The sequence below is a fragment of the Lasiodiplodia theobromae genome (genome assembly GCF_012971845.1).
Source record: "Lasiodiplodia theobromae strain AM2As chromosome Unknown scaffold_12, whole genome shotgun sequence".
Classification (NCBI taxonomy): domain Eukaryota; kingdom Fungi; phylum Ascomycota; class Dothideomycetes; order Botryosphaeriales; family Botryosphaeriaceae; genus Lasiodiplodia; species Lasiodiplodia theobromae.
The window spans coordinates 989,788-1,010,523 of record NW_023336322.1 but is presented as its reverse complement, the minus strand read 5'-3'; the positions used below and the strand labels follow the sequence as shown (position 1 = coordinate 1,010,523).

General features: G+C 56.3%; 8 protein-coding genes across 8 annotated transcripts; 3 read left to right on the top strand and 5 right to left on the bottom strand.

Annotated features, from left to right (window-relative positions):
• Window positions 1-298: 298 nt before the first annotated feature.
• On the bottom strand, window positions 299-1,269 carry LTHEOB_4757 (Ketose-bisphosphate aldolase class-2; the record flags this gene model as incomplete). Its single annotated transcript, XM_035513826.1, has 2 exons — window positions 299-569; window positions 674-1,269. 2 exons carry the CDS (start codon window positions 1,267-1,269, stop codon window positions 299-301), a joined length of 867 nt encoding a protein of 288 aa, XP_035374806.1.
• A 573-nt stretch (window positions 1,270-1,842) lies between these two features.
• LTHEOB_4756 (3-oxoacyl-(acyl-carrier-protein) reductase) lies at window positions 1,843-2,964 on the top strand (the record flags this gene model as incomplete). The annotated part of the gene is made up of 5 exons (XM_035513825.1): window positions 1,843-1,900; window positions 2,008-2,321; window positions 2,413-2,523; window positions 2,595-2,895; window positions 2,957-2,964. The coding sequence occupies 5 exons, from the start codon at window positions 1,843-1,845 to the stop codon at window positions 2,962-2,964; spliced, it is 792 nt and encodes a 263-aa protein (XP_035374805.1).
• Window positions 2,965-3,372: 408 nt separating this feature from the next.
• On the bottom strand, window positions 3,373-6,249 carry LTHEOB_4755 (Nucleoporin nup49 protein; the record flags this gene model as incomplete). The annotated part of the gene is made up of 1 exon (XM_035513824.1): window positions 3,373-6,249. The coding sequence occupies one exon, from the start codon at window positions 6,247-6,249 to the stop codon at window positions 3,373-3,375; it is 2,877 nt and encodes a 958-aa protein (XP_035374804.1).
• A 425-nt stretch (window positions 6,250-6,674) lies between these two features.
• LTHEOB_4754 (Alpha-ketoglutarate-dependent taurine dioxygenase) lies at window positions 6,675-7,920 on the bottom strand (the record flags this gene model as incomplete). Its single annotated transcript, XM_035513823.1, has 2 exons — window positions 6,675-7,295; window positions 7,354-7,920. 2 exons carry the CDS (start codon window positions 7,918-7,920, stop codon window positions 6,675-6,677), a joined length of 1,188 nt encoding a protein of 395 aa, XP_035374803.1.
• A 3,165-nt stretch (window positions 7,921-11,085) lies between these two features.
• Window positions 11,086-12,315, bottom strand: LTHEOB_4753 (Pre-mRNA polyadenylation factor Fip1; the record flags this gene model as incomplete). Its single annotated transcript, XM_035513822.1, has 4 exons — window positions 11,086-11,690; window positions 11,746-11,987; window positions 12,045-12,097; window positions 12,163-12,315. The coding sequence occupies 4 exons, from the start codon at window positions 12,313-12,315 to the stop codon at window positions 11,086-11,088; spliced, it is 1,053 nt and encodes a 350-aa protein (XP_035374802.1).
• A 117-nt stretch (window positions 12,316-12,432) lies between these two features.
• On the top strand, window positions 12,433-14,186 carry LTHEOB_4752 (Nucleoporin nup49 protein; the record flags this gene model as incomplete). Its single annotated transcript, XM_035513821.1, has 3 exons — window positions 12,433-12,737; window positions 12,810-13,202; window positions 13,259-14,186. 3 exons carry the CDS (start codon window positions 12,433-12,435, stop codon window positions 14,184-14,186), a joined length of 1,626 nt encoding a protein of 541 aa, XP_035374801.1.
• Window positions 14,187-14,509: 323 nt separating this feature from the next.
• On the bottom strand, window positions 14,510-15,743 carry LTHEOB_4751 (Aldo-keto reductase; the record flags this gene model as incomplete). Its single annotated transcript, XM_035513820.1, has 3 exons — window positions 14,510-14,903; window positions 15,004-15,495; window positions 15,553-15,743. 3 exons carry the CDS (start codon window positions 15,741-15,743, stop codon window positions 14,510-14,512), a joined length of 1,077 nt encoding a protein of 358 aa, XP_035374800.1.
• Window positions 15,744-16,729: 986 nt separating this feature from the next.
• On the top strand, window positions 16,730-20,246 carry LTHEOB_4750 (F-box domain cyclin-containing protein; the record flags this gene model as incomplete). The annotated part of the gene is made up of 2 exons (XM_035513819.1): window positions 16,730-17,114; window positions 17,317-20,246. The coding sequence occupies 2 exons, from the start codon at window positions 16,730-16,732 to the stop codon at window positions 20,244-20,246; spliced, it is 3,315 nt and encodes a 1,104-aa protein (XP_035374799.1).
• Window positions 20,247-20,736: the final 490 nt, after the last annotated feature.

Below are 20,736 nucleotides of genomic sequence, written 5' to 3'. Positions count from 1 at the left end.
ACGAAATGTGCCGAAACCATATGCGGTATCGCTAGGCCCTTAACTGATGATGCCGCCTCGTTCATGTCATCTCAATGTCTTTATATCGGTATGGAGACTTCCTAGCCCCGCAAGTTTCTCCCCTTAATGCTAACGAAACCCTCAGCTGGGTTGGTCGTACAAGATGCAAAGCAACAGGAGGTCATTCTCGACCTTATCAACGCATGCCGACTCCGCACCGGCTGGCCGATCAAGCCACTCGGAGACGAACTTCAAGCTCTCTGGAGAAATCCTTGATCTACTATTTACTAAATTCTCTCTATGCCTTCCCGGCCGAGCCACAATGCCTCATCCATTCCGCAGTGAGCGAGATGACCTTCTCCGTACCTTGCTCCATCAAAACCGTCTGCGGAACCTTGCCCGCCGTAGCCGCCAGATGATCGAGGTAGTCGTCCAGCACCAGCTTGTTGACGTTGATCTTGGAGACGCCCGCTGCAACAAGTTGCTGCACCAACTCGGGCTTGAAGCCGTTGGTGCCGTGCAGCGCTATCCGAACCTTGCCCTGCACTGCAGCTACCAGGTCGTTCATTCTGTTGGAATTAAGGTCAGCAATCATTTCCTCTTCTCCCGTACCAGACGGAGCACGTGACTGGTTCGGTTTTGGGTGCATTTCTTCCCCCCAAACTCGACTCACCTCTGAAAATCCAGCTGCGGGCCCGCGGGCCCGTACTCGCCATGAATATTCCCAATCGCGGGCGCCAGCACATCGACGCCCGTCGCAACGAAATCATGCGCCTCCTCAACCGTCGTCTTGCTCCCCTCGAGGCCCTCGGTGTCCATAACACCATCCTCACCACCTTCAATCCTGCCGGGCTCGGCCTCCGTCGCGATCTTCCGCGCGTGGCAGTACGCGACCAATTCGCGCGTCTTGGCCAGGTTCTCCTCTTTCTCGAAGTGCGACATGTCGACCATGATGCTGTCGAACGGCAGCGTGTCGGCCGCGCGCCGTATCAGCGCCTCGTCCTGCGCGTGGTCCAGGTGGATCGAGATGGGCACCGTCGCGTGGTGCTTGATCGCGTCCGCCGCCGCGCGGATCAAAAGCCCGTCGGACCAGGTTATGGCCCACGGGAAGAATTGGAGGATCAGCGGGGAACGCGTTTGGTTGGCGGCGCGGATGAGGCCGAGGATTTGCTCGACGTTGTAGGCGATGGCGGCGAGGACGCCGTACCGGCCCGCCTCGGCGGCGCGGAGGATTTGGAGGTGTGGGTTGGTGTCTTTCCAGGATGCCATTTTTTTTTCTTGTTTATGTGATGGATGGGGAGTTGGAGATTTTTTTTGAAAGGATGGGGAAGACTTGAGGATGATGAAGAAGAAGACTTAAGAGAGAAATCAAGATGTGGTGGTGGAAAGGAGAGGTCGTCGGGGTTTTGTTGGTGAAGAGCAATTATGGGACCTCGACACGAGTTGGAGTCGTTTCGCCATGACTGAGCTTTGGTTTTTATCACGAGATGTCTACCGTACCCTCCCCACGCAAAAGTATACACTAAGTGCGGGGCGGGACTGGTGAGGGATGGAGGTGTGGGGCGAGATCGGAATCGCCCGCAGCGCCATTGGCAGACGACCGGGTGCGGGTGCCCCGTGCCGGAGGCCTGCTCCCTCGTTACGAGGCACGAGTCCCTCCAACCATCCAACCTCCGCATCATCAGCCACGCTCTCCAGGTTGTGGGGCACCCCGCATTATGAAGGGCTGTATATTTATTTGGTATTTTCCAGGATGGAGTGCACGAGTGATAAGATTGCATTCCACCTGTTTTCAATCTCATCATCATCACCCACGTGCTGTTGAAATATCCACACGCCACCATGTCTGCCGCTACCAAACCCGAGACTAAGATACAACTGGCCGGCAAGGTTATTGCAAGTGAGTCTTGACCAATGAATTATCACCACCACTGCCATCATCATCACCACTCCAAACCTTCACCCCACCCCCATTTACAGCCTCCCCTTAACACCACCAAAAAACAGTCACCGGCGCCCACCGCGGCATCGGCCTCGGCATCGCCGAGAGCTGCCTGGACAACGGCGCCGCGCGCGTCTACTCGCTCGACATCGCCGATGCCCCCGGCGACGAGTTCGCCGCCCTGGCCAAGCGCTACCCGGACCGCCTCTTCGCCGTCCAGGCCGACGTGACCAAGGAATCCACCGTCACCGAGGCCGTCGACCGCATCGTCGCCGAGGCTGGCGCACTGCACGGCATGGTCGTGAACGCCGGCCGCACCAAGCACAAGGCTGCGCTCGACTTCACTGAGGAGGAGATCATGGGGCTGTTTTCGATTAATGTGAGTTTTTCATTCCTTTTTTTTTTTTTTTTTGAGGGGTGGTGGAATTCCTTCAAGAGTGATCGTGATAAACTGACACCCGCAACAACAGCTTTTCGGAGCCTTCTACTGCGCCAGAGTAGCCGCTCGCACCTTCATCAAGCTCGGCATCAAGGGCTCCATCGTCTTCACCGCATCCATGGCCTCCTACCGTCCCAACAAGGTAACCACCCTCTTCCCCCTCCCTCCCCCCTCCCCCTCCAAACCCTCTCCCGACTGACATCCCCCATCCAGCGCGTCCCCTCCGCCCCCTACGGCGCAACCAAGGCCGGCGTGCGCAACATGACGCACACGCTGGCCATGGAGTGGGCCAAGCACGGCATCCGCGTCAACTCGGTGTCCCCCGGCCTCGTCAACACGGCCATGACCTACTGGGTGCCCCAGCAGCCCGACTGGGACAAGCAGCTCGAGTACTACGGCGGCATGCCGCGCCTGGCAGAGGTGCAGGAGCTCGGCGGCGCCTACGTGTATTTGCTCAGTGATGCTGCGAGTTATACCACGAGTATCGATATCCCCGTTAATGGCGTTATTGGGAGTGAGTTTTTCCCCGACCCTTTGTGAAGTTTGTGCATGATGGCTGACGTTCGTGTGTGTAGTTTGTTAAAGTTGTGCTGTCGAAAATTGTGGTCAAAAGGGGTTCGAGCATGTGCAATGGACCTGGCTTGTTGACTTACAGCAAAGGCTTTGGGAAGAAATTTGAAAATAGTAAAAGGGATACCACTATTTCGAAAAGTTCATGAAGTTATTCTCAATCCCTTCTGTTATGTTACTTCTGGACTGTTCTGATAACAAACTACTCTCTTCTCCATCTATCCCGAGAAGTGTCTACATGCTACAAAGCCCCATTCACTTAGCAACATCCTATGCTCCGCTTACCTGATCTGACACAAAGATTTTATAGCTCCGGAAGCAACTACGACAGATCAGCCCCAGCCATATAAGTTCACAAACAACCCCATTTCCGAACAACCAGCGACACGCACCTCCTCACCACCACGAAAACCCCCCACACCTACGACCCCATCGTCACCCACCTCCCATCCACCCTCCTCCCCACCTTATCCAACAACTCCCTACTCCCCACCACCCCCTCAAACGCCCTCCTCCTCTCCTCCGGCGTCATCGCCACAAACGCCGCCAACCCGTACATCCCACCACCTGCTCCACCTCCCTCACCACCACCCTCCTCTCTCTCCCCCTTCCTCTTCCCCAACCTCGCCAACACCACCTGCGCAGCAAACGCATTCAACCCCGCCTTCCGCAAAAACAACTCCCACGTCCCCTCCTCCTCCTTCAGCACCTCATCGTCGTCACCTGCGTCTTCCCTTTTCCATCCAGCTCCGACCAGCTCCTCCGACGTCCGCCCGTACGCTGCCATGGCGCCGGCGATCCATCGCGCTAGGTCCGCCTCGCTGCCGCCCGGCACGTAGGTGATAGTAACCTGTCCGCGCAGGCTCGCGGCAGCGAAGCCGTGCAGGGAGGCGAGAGCGTCGCAGTCGCGGGCGTCGGGGGCGGCGGCGGCGGTGGTGGTGCTGGAAGGAGGAGCAGCCGCTGCTGCGCTGACGAGGACGATGAGATGCGGGAATTTGGCGGCGCATTGGGCGAGTTCGGTTTGGAAGCCGGCGGTAGCAGCCTGTTGGCCGGGGAGGGGCCGTTGCTTGATGCGCTGGAGGGTGGTGAGGAGGAGGCCGGTTGATGGGGAGAGGATGAGGTCGGGTTCGGCGGATGGTGGCGGGCCGTGGGAGGAGGTGGTTGATGAGAGGTGGGGCTTGGTGTAGTCGCGTTCGACGAGGAAGGCGGCTGGGTAGAGCTTTTGGATCGTGCGGACCAGTTCTCGGCGGCGGGTGAGGAGGGAGGATGAGACGATGAACGGTTTGCGTGGAAGCTCGTTGGGGATTGGAGGAGCTGGGAATGGTGGAGGAGGTTGATCGGTTCGAATTTCCTGTTTTGTGGCATCCGGTATGGTGGCCTTGTCTTTGAAGGATTTCTGCTGTTCTTCTTTGCCAGAGTGTTGCGCTTTTGGCTGTTGTTCCACACTCATAACTCCGCTGCTCACTTTTATAAACTGATCCAGTGATTTAGACGTCGAGAACATTCCGCCAAACATGAAACTGCTTTCTTGTGCGGCAGGTGTATGAGCAGTATCTTCATTCACCCTCTTTTTCTTTTGGGGCTGATAGATGGCATTTTCCTTTGACACAGATTCATGCGTTTGATAAGTAGAATCTTCCAAGTCGTCCGCGATCTCGAGCTTTCTCTTTTGCAACAGTGACACGAGATCACCACCAGGCTCAAAGTGCCAAGGTGAAATTTCCTCCACTTCATCATCAGGTTGATCGAGAATGCGTAGTCCCTCGAGCTTCCAGGCCAAAGAGCCGCTGTCGATAATGTCCACATCTGCCGATGATGAGCTTCCCATCACTTGGTCCAGAGCTGCGTCATATTGTATCGTCTCTTTCACAGCCTCCTTGGAGATGTTTCTCGGAAAAGCCCACCAGGTCAACTCCATGTCTTGTTTCTTTGATTCAGGCCACTTCTGAGCAAGCCTCAGGTCTTCGCTCGCACAGCGGGACAGAAGTCTGGCTTGTGCCTGCAGTTCAGTCGAAATTCCGTCTTTCTTTAGTGATGCTCTCAAGCCGAGAGCATTCCATGGCGCAACCGGATCTTCGAAATCCAGGTGAGGAACTTCCACACGCTTGGTAGTGTCTGCTTCCTGTAATTGCTCGTTCTCGGCTCTCCACTCAGCCTTCTTCGCAATTGGACCAATGTCTTCTTCGAAAAAGGCGTCAAAGTCGTTCTCAGAATCAAGCACACTATTGCCACTCTCGTACTTGGACGGAGTCTCTGCTGGGTACGTGATGTATTCGAGCATATCATCCGGAAATGAAACCGATTTCGCGTCTTTGGCGGGTGACCGAACCGCCGACGGGAAGCTCTGAGGAGGCGTAAGCGGTACTTCGACCTTGAGCTCTACCGCGCGGCGCCTTGACTTGGGCAAAGGCGCGAGTTCGTCAACCTCGAGATCTCCAGAATCGCCCCACAACATAGGATCTTCCACGTAGGATCTGAGACCTGGTACATCACTTGTCTCGAAACCATCTTCCTTGAAAATCTTTCCCTCCAAGGATTCGGCCTCAGCAGCGATAGAGTCGGTAGTACCCGAAAGTAACTGGAGCTGTCCGGTAGGTGATGACGACGCTGTATCAGGAACATGAGTGAACTTAGGGCTTAGCGGAAGCAGCGGTGGAGTAACGGGCTGGACAGCTAAGCGTTTGGCAGGTGCAGGCTCCGGGGTGTCCGGCCTAGCGGGCTGTTTTGCCACGGACTGGAGATAAAGAAGTGCCTGCTTCTGAACCTCAATCCTGTCAGATTCGATCTCGCGGTAGAATTGTTCCGAGAAGCCATGACACTGCGAGGGCCAAGAGAGCCCTTCGTCCTTCTCGTCGTCCGTAAGCTCTATAGGAAGTTTTACGTCCGTCAGGCGGAGATTGCCACGTTTCCTAAATCGAATGGAGTCAAGTTCATGATCGGTGTTCAGTAAGGGTGTTTCGACTTTCAAATGCCGTAGGAGGCGAGGATTGCTGTAAGTTTCTGTTACTGGGTGATGGTTCTGAAGCGCCGATACTGTCTTTAGTACATTCACGGCTGCAGCGTCTATCTCAAGACGCTCCGAAGTGTCAGGCGCTTCATTGGGCTGGAACCGCGAACAACCGGGAGGATCCGTCAGGTCTTGCAGCAGGAAGATAGGTGCCTGCGGAAGATATCGCGGGTCGAGTGGATCGCTGTGCGCGTAATCTCTGCAGATGCGGTGAAAGCGAGCGTATTCAAGGACGGACGCGTCTGGATCAAGTGTCTGGTCACTGGAGTTGTGCCTCACTGCCGCCATCATAGGAGCAAGAGCCCGAAGGCCACTCAACTCGACTTCGATGCTGTTTCGGTCAGTGCAAAGGTGTTAAATTGGATGCGTGAAGAAAATTTGAAGAGGTTGCGAGTTGAACGCGGACGCGACGCGTCAAGGCTAGTAAGACCCTGGATCCGCGTTGTCACATGAGGCAGTCACCCATTTTTTCACTCTAAAGGAAGCTGCGAAAACACTTCTTTCGTAAACCAACAAATTCTACTGGTATTCGATGTTCTAACCCAAATCATTCCCAAAACTCTCCAGCTATCCAAAACTGGACTACACATGCATCCTAAACAAGTTGGTATTGTATGCCCGATCCACAACCCATCGCTAAAACGCCCGCTAAACGCATGATTCGAAGGAAATATAACGCCGTAAAAGCTTCACGGTCGAAGAGAGCCGAAGCATGCTTAGTCGTTGTAGTTGACGATACCGGCGCCGTCCTTGTTGACCTGCGGCAGGCCGTACTTCTCGTTGAGCTCCTCCTCCTGCGACTTGCCTGCCTCGCTGAAGTAAGGGCGCTCGGCCTGGCAGCAGACGCGCACGGCGTGGCGGCGGTGGGGCACGAAGCCGTAGGTGGCCGTGTGGTTGGTAACGCGGTTGTCCCAGAAGGCGACGTCGTTCTTGCCCCACTGGAAGCGGACGTGGCCCTCCTGCGTCGTGGCGATGATCTCGTTGAGGTAGGCGATGATGTGGTCGCTCTCGATCTTGGGCACGCCGACGATCTTGGTCACGAAACCCGGGTTGAAGAACAGCGACTTCCACCCCGTCACCGGGTGCACGCGGATGAGCGGGTGCTCGGTGACGACGGGGTCGCGGCGCACGGTGCGGCCCATCTGCGTCGAGCCGTCGGCCTGCATCTGGGCCGAGTGGAGAGCGGTCAGGCTCTCAAGGTACTTCTGCATGTATGGCGACATGGCGTCATAGGCAGCGTACTGGGAGGACCAGAGGGTGTCGCCACCACCACCGCGGCCGGGGCCAGTGAGAAGCTTCAATGAGGTGTAAGAGGGAGGCTGGACCTCGTAAGTGACCTATGGAGCATTAGTAAGTAATGATTGATAAGACGGGCTCGGGGTGAGATGTGCTTACATCCGAGTGCCAAAGGAAGGTGGGAGTGAACAGCGAACGGAGGTCCTTGTTGCCCTCGGTAAATATGACATGAACATCCTCGAGACCCTCGCGACGCGGGACCGAAGTGGTGGCGTGCTTGTGCAGTTGGCCGAAGTAGGCACCAAGCTCACGCTGGGCGTCAATGTCGAGGTCATCTTGGTTGCGGAAGAAGACGACACCACGGACGGCGATGAGACGAGCGAGGTCGTTCTTCTGGGCGTCGGTGAGTTGTGCGAGCTTAACGCCGTGGATCTCGGTGCCAATCTTGGGGTTGTAGTCGAAGACGTCGGTGGCGGCATCCAAGAGGTTGCGGAAGTTGGGGTCGCCCTTCAAGCCCTTGTCCTCGTAGGGAATGGGACCAAGAGCGGGCCACTTGATGTCGGGGAAGCGAGGCTTGAGGTCGTCGTGCTCGTAGTTCTCGTGAGTCTCGACGGGGACGCGGCCGGGCTCGTAGTTGAGAGTGGACGGGGACTTGGCGGTCTTGAGGTCCTTGGTAACAGGAACAGTCACCTCAGTGGTAACGCCCTCCTGGAGGTATGGTGCCATTGTGAACAAAGTTTTGTGGCTGAATACAAAGAGGTAAGGACTGATGGCTGAAGTGGAGTCTGATGGGGATTCTGGAAAACGGGAGCGAAGAAGCTCGAGATATATAGGCCGGCGGACGGACGTGGAGCGACACGGACGGATGAGCCTGAGCCTTCCCGATAGCGGTGACTGTTGGTCTCATCATCAGCTGTGCGTAAGACCTGGCAGGTGCAACCTGGGTCTTTGATGAGGTGCTGGCCCTCGCGGATCGCGCAAGCCATCACAAAGCCATTACCCACATACGCTAAGAACGCATTGGTCACTTTGATTACTCGATCAGGGCATGAATCACGGGGAAGGGCCGTTACGCATCATATTTTTGCCCCGATGTCGTCGCTGCGGTACGGGAGGATGGTGCTAGCCGCGCGCTACCCCGGATCAGCGCGGGTTGAGGCTGCCCACGGCATCGCGACGGTGCCTGTGAGGATGCATGCGGCAGACGGGCACGCGATGCATCGAGTCTTGGGATGTGCTTGTAAGGCTGCCACCGCGCTGCAGGGACGGTGTTCGAGAAGCGCGGGCGAAGCGTCAGACGTCGGGGTGGACCACGCATCCCCCAGAGCGTGGCCGAAATTCGGCTCAAAGAGGCAACACTGTTCCTAGCCGAGCACGCCATCGATCTCAAGAATCACGAACATCCGTGCTTCTGAGCCTCTTCGACGCCCTCTGCGAGCTGACGCCAGCGGAGCTCCCGCCCGCTCCCAGCCTGAAACTTCCATCTCTCGCTTGATCTGCGCAAGCCCCTGGTGATCGCTGCCCTACGCCTACCCGGCGCCCCGGACTGGGCAGCACTTACTTTAAACGTTACAATCCCCAGGCCGCGCACCACGACGCGACGGCCTTTGCGACATTCCGATCTGCCAGCAAAACCATCCTTCGACCTCTACCGCCAACGCTACGCGTCTACCCGCCACCCGCGCCGCCCCAAGCTCTCTCATTTGTCGTCATGCCCCGTCACAGCCTCGCGGTCCGCGTATTCTCCCTGGAACTTTCCTGTTCGGCGCTGCGTATGTGGGGCTGAGGCCTTGAAGCAAGGCGGGTGCTCGTCCTGTCAACCGTCGAGTGTGGGGAGATGAAGACGCGTGGACCGCCTGTCCATTGCTTTCCCCCTGAGGCCTTACTGCCATCTCGATCATTCGATTCAGGGGAGAGATGTCTGCCTTCCCACCGGAATCCTCTCTGAAATCTCACCTGAGCTGTGAATGCTTTGGGTCTGTTTCGGTTGGAATCTATCGATGGCGTCTTTCTGAGTGCGAATGGCGGCATTGTTATACTACTATTTCCCCCGCATACTGCCAAATATAACCTACAGCTACCAAGCACGCCATAAGGCTTAGCTGCGAGGCTGGTAAGCTGTGTGAACCTTATCTGGCGGTTGCCGAGGCTGTCTCAGCTCCATCGCTTCCTTCCGCCCCCAATCCTCAGCCAACTGTCTTGTAAGGTTTGTTGGAGTTGGCGACGTCTTTTCCGTCGGCTTCCGGTACTACTCCGACGTCCAGCCCTTTTGTACTCGGCGGGGGCAGCTGCACTGTCAGCAAGCATTTAGCAACGGCGCTGGTTTCACTCTAAAAATGCGGATTGATGCTGTGTTGGTGGAATCCAACATGCATGGAATGGGTTACCAAAATCAGCTACTGTTAGGGCAACAGCCTCAACAACGGCAAGAGGAAGTATGGTGAGACAGCTGTTCCTCGCTCAAACTATCCTGTTACTTCTATTGCTTTCCTTCTGTCAAGAGCACGGGAAAGTAGCCGTGTGTATGAGGTGTGGTACGCTTCTCAGCGGCCCGGCGGCCCGGCGGCTTCCATAAAAGCGGTGCCTTTGCTCACCGTCTTTCAATTTTGGGTGACCAATTTCAACCAAGACCCCAAGTTCCTTGCCTCAATCCTCTACCTCCATGTGCAGACTGGCATCGATCTCCATGGAATCTACCGGAAAGATGGAGACACACAGGCTCTTCGAGCTAAGTGGAGGACCTTCGTTAGAAGCAGCAGACTGGCATTATAATAGCATTACCTCGAGTTCTTCGAACAGACTAGTACATGTGTTTGGTGAGGTGCTCCGTGACATGTTCGGAATCGATAAAGTAAAAAGAGCAACAAAGAGTATATTCTATACGAAACCTAAGCTTTTGAGAAAGCCTATGAACGGTCTAAATAATGGAGCTGTTAAATACCGCCACCAGAGAAGAAAGTGTGTAGTGATCCAGGAGCGGTGAAAGTCGTGTCGTCAACTAAGAAGACCCCAAGCCCTCTGCCCCAAACGCAGACCCAAAGAACGACCAATCGCCCGCTGCTGCTCCTTGCGGCCTTCGATGTTCATTTGCACCCTCTTGCCATCCCTCATCACGCTGTGCGTACCCTTGTCTGCGGACTCTCGGCCAATGACAAGGCAGTGCGAGCCAATGGGTCTAAAGACCGCACTAGAGGCGGGCGCAGCTGCAGAAGGGGAACTTCCTTCTCAGCAGCAGTCTTAGCAGCAGAAGCAGATTCCTCCTCGCGAGCCTTGGCAGGCTGCTCACCCAGCTGCTAAGGCGCTCGGCGGGCTACTTGCGCCTTCCTGACCGTCTTCCTGCGCTCCGCTTGGACTTGGGCATAGTGGTTGCCGGACGGTAAGCGCGTTGTATTTATGTTGCCGATCTCGGAAGAAGAAGAGGCCTGAAAGTTTGTGCTAAATACGAGGTCGAGATGTTCAGTTGTACCAAAGTCGGGGATAGATGAAGTTGGCATCGAATGCATTTGTTTATATATCTGTCGTGTATTCATATCCGGATGGACACTTCAGTTGCCCGTCATTTATTGCCATGCAATGCTTAGAGAATCAACCTCGTATGAATCTACGCAGCTCACGAACTAGTAAGAGTCAGGATAAGATCGAAAGTGGTTAAACTTCTTGCGCTACAATGTTTTGTCTTTTCTGTCGGCCACAAGTCTCCTCGAAATATCGCCTTTATAGGTGTGCCAATGCTGGTATCCGCCGCCACAGCTCCGTTTTTCCTCTCACCTCGTCAATACTTGATCCTGTATTGTCCCCGCTAAAGAATCGAACGCCGCCCAGTAGTAGTTAACCCAGTCCAAAACCAAAATCAAAAGCTGATGACTTGAACCTCTGTCCCCCCTCCACCGTCTACCATCTCCTTCCTCCCCGTCCTCCTCTGAACCCGCCCTGACCACCTCCGTATCCGCCAAACTGGCCCTGCGGACCACCCTGGCCACCGAAACCGCCGCCCTGCTGCGCCTGTTGCGCCGCCGGGCCAGAAGGCGGACCGCCCTGCATGCCGCCCATGCCCTGCATACCCTGCATGAACTGTTCGAAGCTCATCTGCGACGGGTCCATGCCAGACGCCATCATGTGCTGCGCCATCTGCTGCATCATGTTCTCGTCCAGACCAGGCATACCAGGCATACCGCCAGGCATTCCACCATTCGGCGCCTGCTGGCCGCCCTGCTGCTGTTGCTGCTGCTGCTGGGCGGCGGGGCCGGTGGGCGCGCCGGGGACGGGCGGAGCGGCCGACGGCGGGCCCGCGGGGGGCATGCCGGGCATGAGCGGCATGCCGCCGTTGAGCATCATCTCGAACTTGGCCGTCTCGGCCTTCTGGTCCTTGAGCGTGTTGGCCATGTTCTGCTGGCGCAGGCAGTACGTCGTCCACGTGAACTCGTCGAAGCCGTAGTTGAAGTAGTCGGACTGGTCCGCGCCGGGGAGGCGCCAGGGCTTCTCGTGTTCGGCAAGGTCTGCAGTGGGTCAGTCTCCAATTACGCTTTCTCTGTTTGGAGAAGAGGTTCTTACCAGCGTCGACGTCGAGCTCTGTTATGGGCTTTCCTGCGGGCTCGTAGATGGGGGTTGCGTTGACGTCGATATTTGAGGTGCGAACTTCGGGGTAGGCTGAGCCGGGCTTCGAAGGTGCAGAGGGGGCAGCGGCTCCAGCTTTGGTGCCGGTAGTTTGTGCTTGTTGTCCTTTGGCGGCGTCTGCGGGTGCGGCGCGCGATGTGTCCGACTTGAAAGAGGTGTTGAAGCTGGCGCCGCGCTGACTGTGTCTCGTGTCAATGGCGGGCACTCATACATAGGAATGCTCACTGGATACGTACGACGCTGGCTCGGGTGCTGGAGCATCTTTGCTCTCTGTAATAATTTCGATATCCTAATGCAACAAGCCGCATGAGTATGGAAGAAACCTCGACTCGGAAATAATGTGGCGATGCGTACCGAGTCGCTGCTATCCTCCTCTTCCTCTTCTTCGCCTTCCTCAAGTGACTCATCCATCTTCTCGTCCTTTGTAGCTTCATCGCCGTTGGTGGGCTCGTCCTGCTTGACGGCCGGGGTACTGTCGTCGCCGTAGAAATCGTCGTCTTCCTCCATGGTTGCAAGTGGTTGCGTGTCCGGATGTGAGGAGTAAATGCCGTGGAAGAGCGCAGATCGGCGGGCGCGGTTATTCGAGGAGCGCTGTCCTAGTGGAACAGTGAGCGAGGCAGACAGATGGTTGAAGCTGCGGCGGGCGAGGTGGAGCTGTCGGCGCGCGAAGCTTGGACGCCGCAGCTTTTCGCGACAACGCCCGAGCAGCTGACGGCTGCGACAACAACATCAACATACTGCGTCCCCTCACGCCCGCACCCAGTTGCCCAGCTCCCTCAGGTCTCGCCGACTCCCTCGCCGCAGCAGATCCCGACCACCTCCGTCTGTGACGCGTTCTGGGCATTTGGAGCAGCAAAAATGTCGTTTGGAACAGGATTGGGAAAGTCGGGCGGCTTGAGCATCAACACTGGCGGTGGCTCTTCGTTGTTGTAGGTTTGGGATACGACTGCGCATCAATTGTGATACTTGCGCGGCAGTTGCTAACTTGCGCTTTCCTGCAGCGGCAGTTCAACGAGCGCCAGCCAGCCCCAGAGCAGCGGCGGTCTCTTTGGCAGCACCACTTCGACTTCGCAACCCCAGAGCGGCGGCCTTTTCGGCGCATCGACAAACAATGCCACGCCGACAGCTCAAGGCAGCAGTCTCTTCGGAGGCGCCCTTAACAAGCCCGCCACGCCGGCATCCACCACCACGGGCGGTCTCTTTGGCGGAGGCGCTGCAGCAGGATCGACACCCGCCGCGCAACCTCAGACGGGCTCTTCTTTGTTCGGCGGCGCGTTAGGGCAGTCCCAGCAACAAGGCCAGCAGCAACAGCAGCAGCCGCAGCAGCCGCAGCAGAGCGGAGGTCTTTTCGGCAACACTGCCCAGCCAACGCAAACGGCTACGCCGTCTTTATTGTGCGTCCAGCGTCGTGTGTCACAAAGTCGGAATGCTTGGCTAACATCTCGCACAGTGGAAGCAGCACCGCGCAGACCCAAAACAAACCCTCTCTTTTCGGAAACACTACAGTTGCTACACAACCCCAGCAACCTCAGCAACCTTCTCTCTTCGGCGGCTCCGCTATGAACAACACTCAACAGCCGGCTAGCGGCGGCCTGTTTGGCTCTACTCAGAGCGCCAACGCCGGCGCACAAGCAACCGTTCCGGGCGTCCGCATCGACATCAGCAACATCCGTGGATCTACGCGTTTCTCAGACCTTCACGAGGACCTGCAAAAGCAGATCGAACATATGGACACGCTCATCCAGCAACAGATCTCGCACCACGACCAGTGCCAGGCTTTTATTGACGGCCGCCTGAAGGAGAACATTTCATATCTCCCCAACGACGTCGAGTTCGTCAACAGCAAGTGCGAAGCTGTCGAGACCGCCCTGGACAACGATTCGCAGGCCATCGCTCAGCTCAAGCAGACGATCAAGAAGGACGTCGAGAACGCGCGCATCAGCTTCCGCGTGCTTGAAAACCTTAAGCTGCCCACCCAGTTCCATTACGGCGGCTCTATGTGGACGGCGGCTCCCGCTCCTGCCAAGTCTGCTGCGCCGGACGATGAGTCCGCTGATGATGGCAACACCGACCTTGTGTCTTTCTTCGACAGCCAGACCGACGAGATGGGCGACACGCTTAAGCAGCAGGCCCGCCTGCTCACCGAGATTGAGCAGCACCTGCGCACCGTCGAGGCGAACACGATGCAGCAAGCCCAGGAACTCATGGCGCGCCGCGGCGCCGGTACTGCCGAGGAGCACCACGAGAACAGGCTCAGGGAGCTAGCTCTTCTGTTCCAGGAGATCCAGAAGGCAATTCTCAATGAGGCGCAGAAGGTTGGAGACTGCAGGGAGAAGGTCATCGAGGCGACTGTTGGTTCTACGGGAATGGGGAGGTGATTGGTGGACTAGGGCAAGATACTCTGGAGTCTTTCTGTTTGGAAACTAGGGGGCATGGGATGGCGTTTGTCGAAGAGCATGGTCCATTGGTTGAGTACAGAGCCCTGTAAAAAGAGACATAAGGCTGGGATGTGGCACATTGATTTTCCAAAAAGATGAAGAGACGAGGAATTATTAACCCGTTTTACTTTGGAAAAAGATTCATACTCATATTTTAGCAGAGACAAGGCGGCACAGCTACAAGTCTTGTCTTAACGTCGCTTGATCGGTATATTCGCAAACTTTGCCATGACCTCTTCACCAACCTTATCCATGGCACCCGCTCAGGAGTGTCCGGAGATCGCCTTAGGCACATAAAGCTCCTCCAGGAACTTGATCTCCTCGTCCGTCAGCGTCTTCCCATTCACCTTGACCGCCTCATCCAACCTCTCGACGCTACTGAAGCCGACAATGGGAATCGTGCCCTTCTGGACTATCCACGCCAGCGCCACCTGCGACATGGCCCAGCCCTTCTTCTTCGCCAGCTCCTGTACGCGCCCGATGATCTGGTGGTCGACCTCCGTCACGATGTGGAACGGGTGATTCCTCATAGCCTTGGCCCGCTCCGTCTCGGGCGTGTCGAGCGGCCGCGCGAGCAGGCCGCGGAAGAGGGGAGACCACGGGATCAGTCCGACCCCGCTTTCGTGGCAGAAGGGGTTCATTTCACGCTCTTCTTCTCTATTGTCACGGGCTTCGTTAGCATATCGTTCAGGCCTCTTTACATACTAGAGGTTGGAAGAAGAGATATTGATGAAGAAGTAACGGGGAGGTCCCTTACCTATAGCACAAGCTGTAGTGGTTCTGCATGCTAATAAACTTGGTCCAGCCGCGCTTCTCAGCGACGAACTGCATCTTGGCGAACTGGTAGGCCCACATGGAGCTGGCGCCGATGTAGCGCACCTTGCCGCTGCGCACGAGGTCGTGCAGGGCCTCCATGGTCTCCTCGACGGGCACGGTCGGGTCGAAGCGGTGGATCTGCAGCACGTCGATGTACGACGTCTGCAGGCGGCGCAGGCTGGCGTCGACGGCGTTGAAGATGGCGGCGCGCGACAGGCCCCCCTGGTTGACGTAGTCGCGCGTGTCGCGCGCCTGCGTGAAGCGCATCGTGCTGATGGCCGGCGTCTCGCCCACGTAGCCGTAGCATTTTGTCAGCAGCACCAGCTTGCGCCGCGGGATCAGCGCGTGCTTGATGAAGCGCCCGATCAGCTCTTCCGAGACGCCGTTGGAGTAGACGTTGGCTGTGTCCCAGGTGTTGAGGCCGCGGTCGTAGCTGCAGGTGTGGTCAGAGAAGGTATGAGAGGGAGGTTTGGGAGGCGGGAAGACTTACGCTGCTTGCAAGATCTTGAAGACCTCGGCTTCGTCGTCAACGACCCATTGTTGCCAGTCCTTGTGGCCGAGGGACATGGCGCCCAGGATGGGGACTGAGACACGCAGTCCGGAGCTTCCGAGCTGCTTGTAAGTCACTTGGGTAGCATCGATGCTGGCTTGCAGTTCCTTAGGGATGTCGGAGTTAGCCATGGTGCTGAATTCTTTCTGATGGCTTAGTTTGAGGCAATGCTATCTGTTTGACTGCAATGAGGAGCGCGGGAGACGGATGAGATAACTCCATAATCGACGTGGCCCCCACGGCCTTTTGAACTCCTCACAAGACGGCTGAGGAGTTCCCGCACCTCCGAACCTAATTACTGAGATGATGATGTTGTTCGGGGATAGACGGAGTTACTGGACTTATGCAGCTCTGTTACCCAATCAGGAAAGTGGGTGCAGGCGGTCTGCGAAGAATGCACCCCGGCTCTTTCAAGCTGCGTCTCGCGTCATTCCCATGCTGGTGGAACAGCGGGGGCGCGCATTGTTTTAGGTTAATGTGGCCGCGATACCCAAGCGTAATACCTCGGTATCGATGTTGCGCGCGAAATTCTTCTGGCCCCCATTTTCGCGCGGGTCTGCTGCTAGTTTTCTGCGAGTATCAGGGTATGAATGGTATATTATGCGCAGAGCAGGACTCAGAGGCCTTAAGTTAACTAAAGTAATCAACGAGAAAGCCTTTGGTGAGGTCAGGTGCATGCACCAATAATACGTTGAAATAGAAGAACACTTTGATAGTGGAGAAAACGCCAATGCGCAATATGAGCTAGGGATTAGGACACTGGAGAATATACGGGCTTTACGCGTACTAGACTGACTGCACAGTGGTCTCGAAAACGACTTGTCATTATTTTGACTCTAGCTGCAGAATCATGCCGCTAGCTGCCAATGATATGAAGAACATCATGCCCAGTCGTAATGGCGGCCGGGGAAGATAGCGGGTGTTGAAGGCCGGAGCACCGGTCGTATCGCCACGTGCGGCCGCCGAGCGAGACGCGAAGGCAAACGTCACCGTGCTGTCTACTCTTTTCCTCCTTCAACAACCATCCCTCAGGCAGACATTCGACCGCGATCGCCCACACTGAACCAGGACACCTGGCTCAGTAACACCCTCATCCATATCCCATCCGCGAATTTTTATGCACTCAGAGCTCTCTGACGTTATCACCAACGCGTCCACCAACCCCGTCGCGCCCGAATCTGCCACCGTTCCCTCCCAGCATGGCCTCGACTCGTCAGATCGCTTGCTCCCGCTCCGCTCTGGGAGTGCGGCGGGAGCAGACATCGGCGCACCAGACGCGGTGGATGACGCGCTCTTTGGTGCCTATGCGCTCGGTGAGCTCGCTGCCGACGATGACGCTCGATTGAAGAAGCCCAGTCCGCCGCCGCGCAATCGCATCGCCGAGTATGAGAACGCGCTGTCGCCATCGCCTCAGAGGAAGCCCGAGGGCCCCATATTCGAAGTCATCAAGAAAAACCGCAAAGCTGGAGACAAAAGCTCGCCCGTGGCAAAGCTGCCAAATGGTAATTTGCCTCGTTCATGCGCGTGTTCGGCTCGCTGATTACCTCCCAGAAATTCTGACTCACGCACTATCCCATCTGCCTCCAAACGACCTCTCCGCAGTCGCACTGGTGTCGCGTCGCTTTCATTCGCTCGTCACTACACGCCATGCTTGGAGGGTCGCATTTGCACGCTACTTTCCTGGCCCTGACTCAATCGCCATAGGCGCAGATTACGTGGCGGTGGATGGTGATGAGGATAACCTGCGCTCTGATCGGAGAGCTTTTGCCAGACTTACGGCACTTGCATCATGGAGGAGCGAGTACATTCTACGTACTCGACTCTTGCGGTCGCTTGGCCGTGGAAAGCCTATGGCACTGCCAACGCCATCCGCGAATTCCCGATCCAATGCGAACCAGACCCCCCAAGCGATCATCATGTACAATTCGCAGTTGTTCACAACTGTGAATCACTTGCATGCTACCTTTGGCAGTGGCCTGAACAAGCGTCTCCCGCTGTTCATTCATGGAGCCAACGATATTGGCATGGCGTCTGCCAGTGATCCAAGCGCCGGAAAGGCGGATGGATGGGGCCTTTCAGACCCTCAGCTCTTCCTTCAATTCTTTGAACGGTTCCCTGGTGAAGCTCAATGGGGACTCGGCCCTGGCAATCTGGTCGGCAATCCCAACGTCATGGATGTTAGCCAGCCGTATGGCATGGTGCATGGCGAAGGTTCTCCTGGTGGGAGCATCTACCACCGTTCCACAGAAGAAATGCGCGGCCGTTTCTTGTCTCTTCCCATGGAGCTAAGCTCACCAGAGCTTGGGATTCCCAAGCTGCTTGCGTCAACGGAGGCAATTTCTTCCGTATGGATTGCAAAGTCTGCTTCTATTCCTACGCTCTCAGATGGATTGATCGGCATGCTATGCGGCTCGTCTTCAGGCGTTGTCTCAGCATACAGCCTTGGCACCAACGGTCTGCAGGACTCGCGCCTGGGCCGTGGTGAGCTTACGGCGCGCTGGGTTCTTAGCCCTGGTGTGCCCATTGTTGCTCTGGCAGTGGATGATGCCTACTCCCCTAAACGCCTGGGCCAGAATCGTGTTTGGTGCATCGCTCTTAACGCTCTGGGAGAATTGTTCTATCTCACCAAGTTCCCGAAACGTCCTCCTGTTCCGAAGAACACACGTCTAGATGAGCCTGTCCTAGAGCGGCTTGCATGGGCAACCGGTCGTACTGTCTACTGGAGTATAGTGGAGCCCAGCAGACGTGTTGCACGCCCGGATCCCTACCGTGAGAGATCAGTGGATGGAAGCTACTCTCCTCGTTCTTCGTGGAATGGCATGTGCCTCACCGAAGAGCAGATCAAAGCTGAAACCCAGGAGATCAATGCCTTCTTGCGAATGAAGCCAATTGACTTCCGTACGATGTGCATTGGCTGGGACATGAGAAGGAAAATGGAAGTCGATTTTGCTGGAGATGATGGCAACAATGCTGGCGAAGCCGTTGTCGTGTTCGACTGCGGCCTGGATGAAGACTCAACGGCTTCTGCGAAACGCTTTACGCGTCTCAAGGTTCCCACGCAAGTGGAGAGCAAGCCCATGCCTAAAGAGGTTTCTGAAATTGTCAACAATGCTACTCAGTCATCGCTCTTTGGCGGTTCTGATATCCCATCTCGGCCGCCTTCTACGACACGCCCTCGTCAATCATCCGTTCTCTCCAATGCCGTATCCCCTGAACGGCCCGACCTGGTTGAAGAGTGGAGATGCTCCATGCTCTCATTCAACGGTGCCAAGTCCGTCGAGGTGGCTACCACAACCCTGGACATCTCTACGTATGCGACGATGACTCTGTCTGAGGATCCAATCTTCGGTTTCTCTGGCTCGTCTACAGCATCTTCTCCCTATGCATCGCCATTCTCAGACCAATCTCAAGCAGCAACCCCTGCAGATGTCCCTGGACAAAGGGCTCGATTCGTTGCCGCTGGAACGAATTCTGGAAGTATCTTTGTGTGGGACATGCGCGCTGCAGTTGCGAAGTCCACAGATCTAGTCAACACCATTGAGCCTGTGCGAATCATCTACACGGATTCGCCCCAAATTTCGTGCCTTGCAATTACCGGGTTGTACCTTGTCCACGGCGGCAATGATGGCTTGGTGCAAGCATGGGATCCACTGGCGTCCAGCATGCAGCCTATCCGGACCCTCAACTCCAGGTTTTCATCCCGTGCTCGTCGTAGATTGGTCCAGGCACAAGCTTCTCCTCAAGGTGTTGGAATCAATTTGTTTGCCGCCGGAGCTATCTGCTTGGACCCCGACCCAACAGTGCTTCGAGGCATGGTATCTCTCGGTACTCATCTGCGCTACTGGAGTTACAGCTCCAGTGCTGCGGACCAGTACAAGAGTAACAAGCGACGCGTGCGGCGTTCGGAACGAGGGAGCAACAGTGGCGGTGCCGGCCCAAATTTTTCTGCTTCAGGGCGGTCGAAGATCATGGACTTCATCTCGGCCGAGAAGCACGAGATGGAAAGGGATGCAATCCAGCGACAACGTGAAGCTGACCATCTGGCCGGCCGTTTCGGTGTCGATCTCCTCGACGATGAAGAGCAAGCTCTGGCGTACGCAACCATGCTATCTCAAGAGGCACTTGCAAGCGAGGCCGAGAAAAAGAAACAGAGCGAAGCCAGCTCGGTCGTCAGCGACACTCCGACCATTCCTGCGACCCTGACGCCATCGGTATCGAGTAGCCCGGCTCTCAACAATGACGAAGACCTCGATGCCGACCTCGCCGAAGCTATTCGCTTGAGCTTGCAAGAGAGTGAAGGATCGTTCCCGACGTTCGATGAAGTTCCGGCAGCTCCAATCGACAATGGGTTTGATATTCCCATCAAATATGCCAAGGGCCGTAAAGCATCACCGCCGGCTTCTTCATCCCGTCAGACGTCATGGGCTGAGCCAAACGAGGCCGGTGCTGCCGGATCGAGCAATGACAAGGAGATGGACGATCTGGAATATGCGATACAGCTTAGCCTTGCGGAGGAGCGGAGCAGAGCTGAACAATTCGGAGAGTACGAAAATGGCAATGCCGAAGTGGCGGCCGAAGAGTTCCCTGCCCTAGCCCCAGTTCCTGGCGCAAAGGGTAAGCGTAGGGCCTGGTAATCATGACGACGGCCATGATTCACCGGTCAAGGCGCGTGCGACTTCTAATGCCGTGAGGGTGGAAAGGCCGACGGTAGTAGGCATTTTCCCGTTCGAAGAGCTCGATCACTTCCGTTCTAGCACGATACCTTCGCAGTAACTAAGCTTTGATTTGCTTTCGGTATATAGACTTATTTGGCTTCAAGTTGACAGTTTAATGCTTTGAACATTCAGAAATTGCAATTTTCCTCAGTAATACCGTCGCATTTGAGTGAGAGACAAAGACTAGCTTATTAATTGGAAGCCAGCAGGCGGGGCACCAACAGGCAGAAAAGCCGCTGGGTGCAGGGATGCCCTCTCACCGCCTGTACCTGGACCCTGCCGGCGCGGTTCAACGCCACTGCAATAAAGCCCGCCGATCGAATCCAACAAGTTTCCCCCCTCCTCATCAAGGAGCATTGCCGCCAAAACTGCCGTTTACCCTCCAGCGCGCTGTCCCGCATCCGACCGA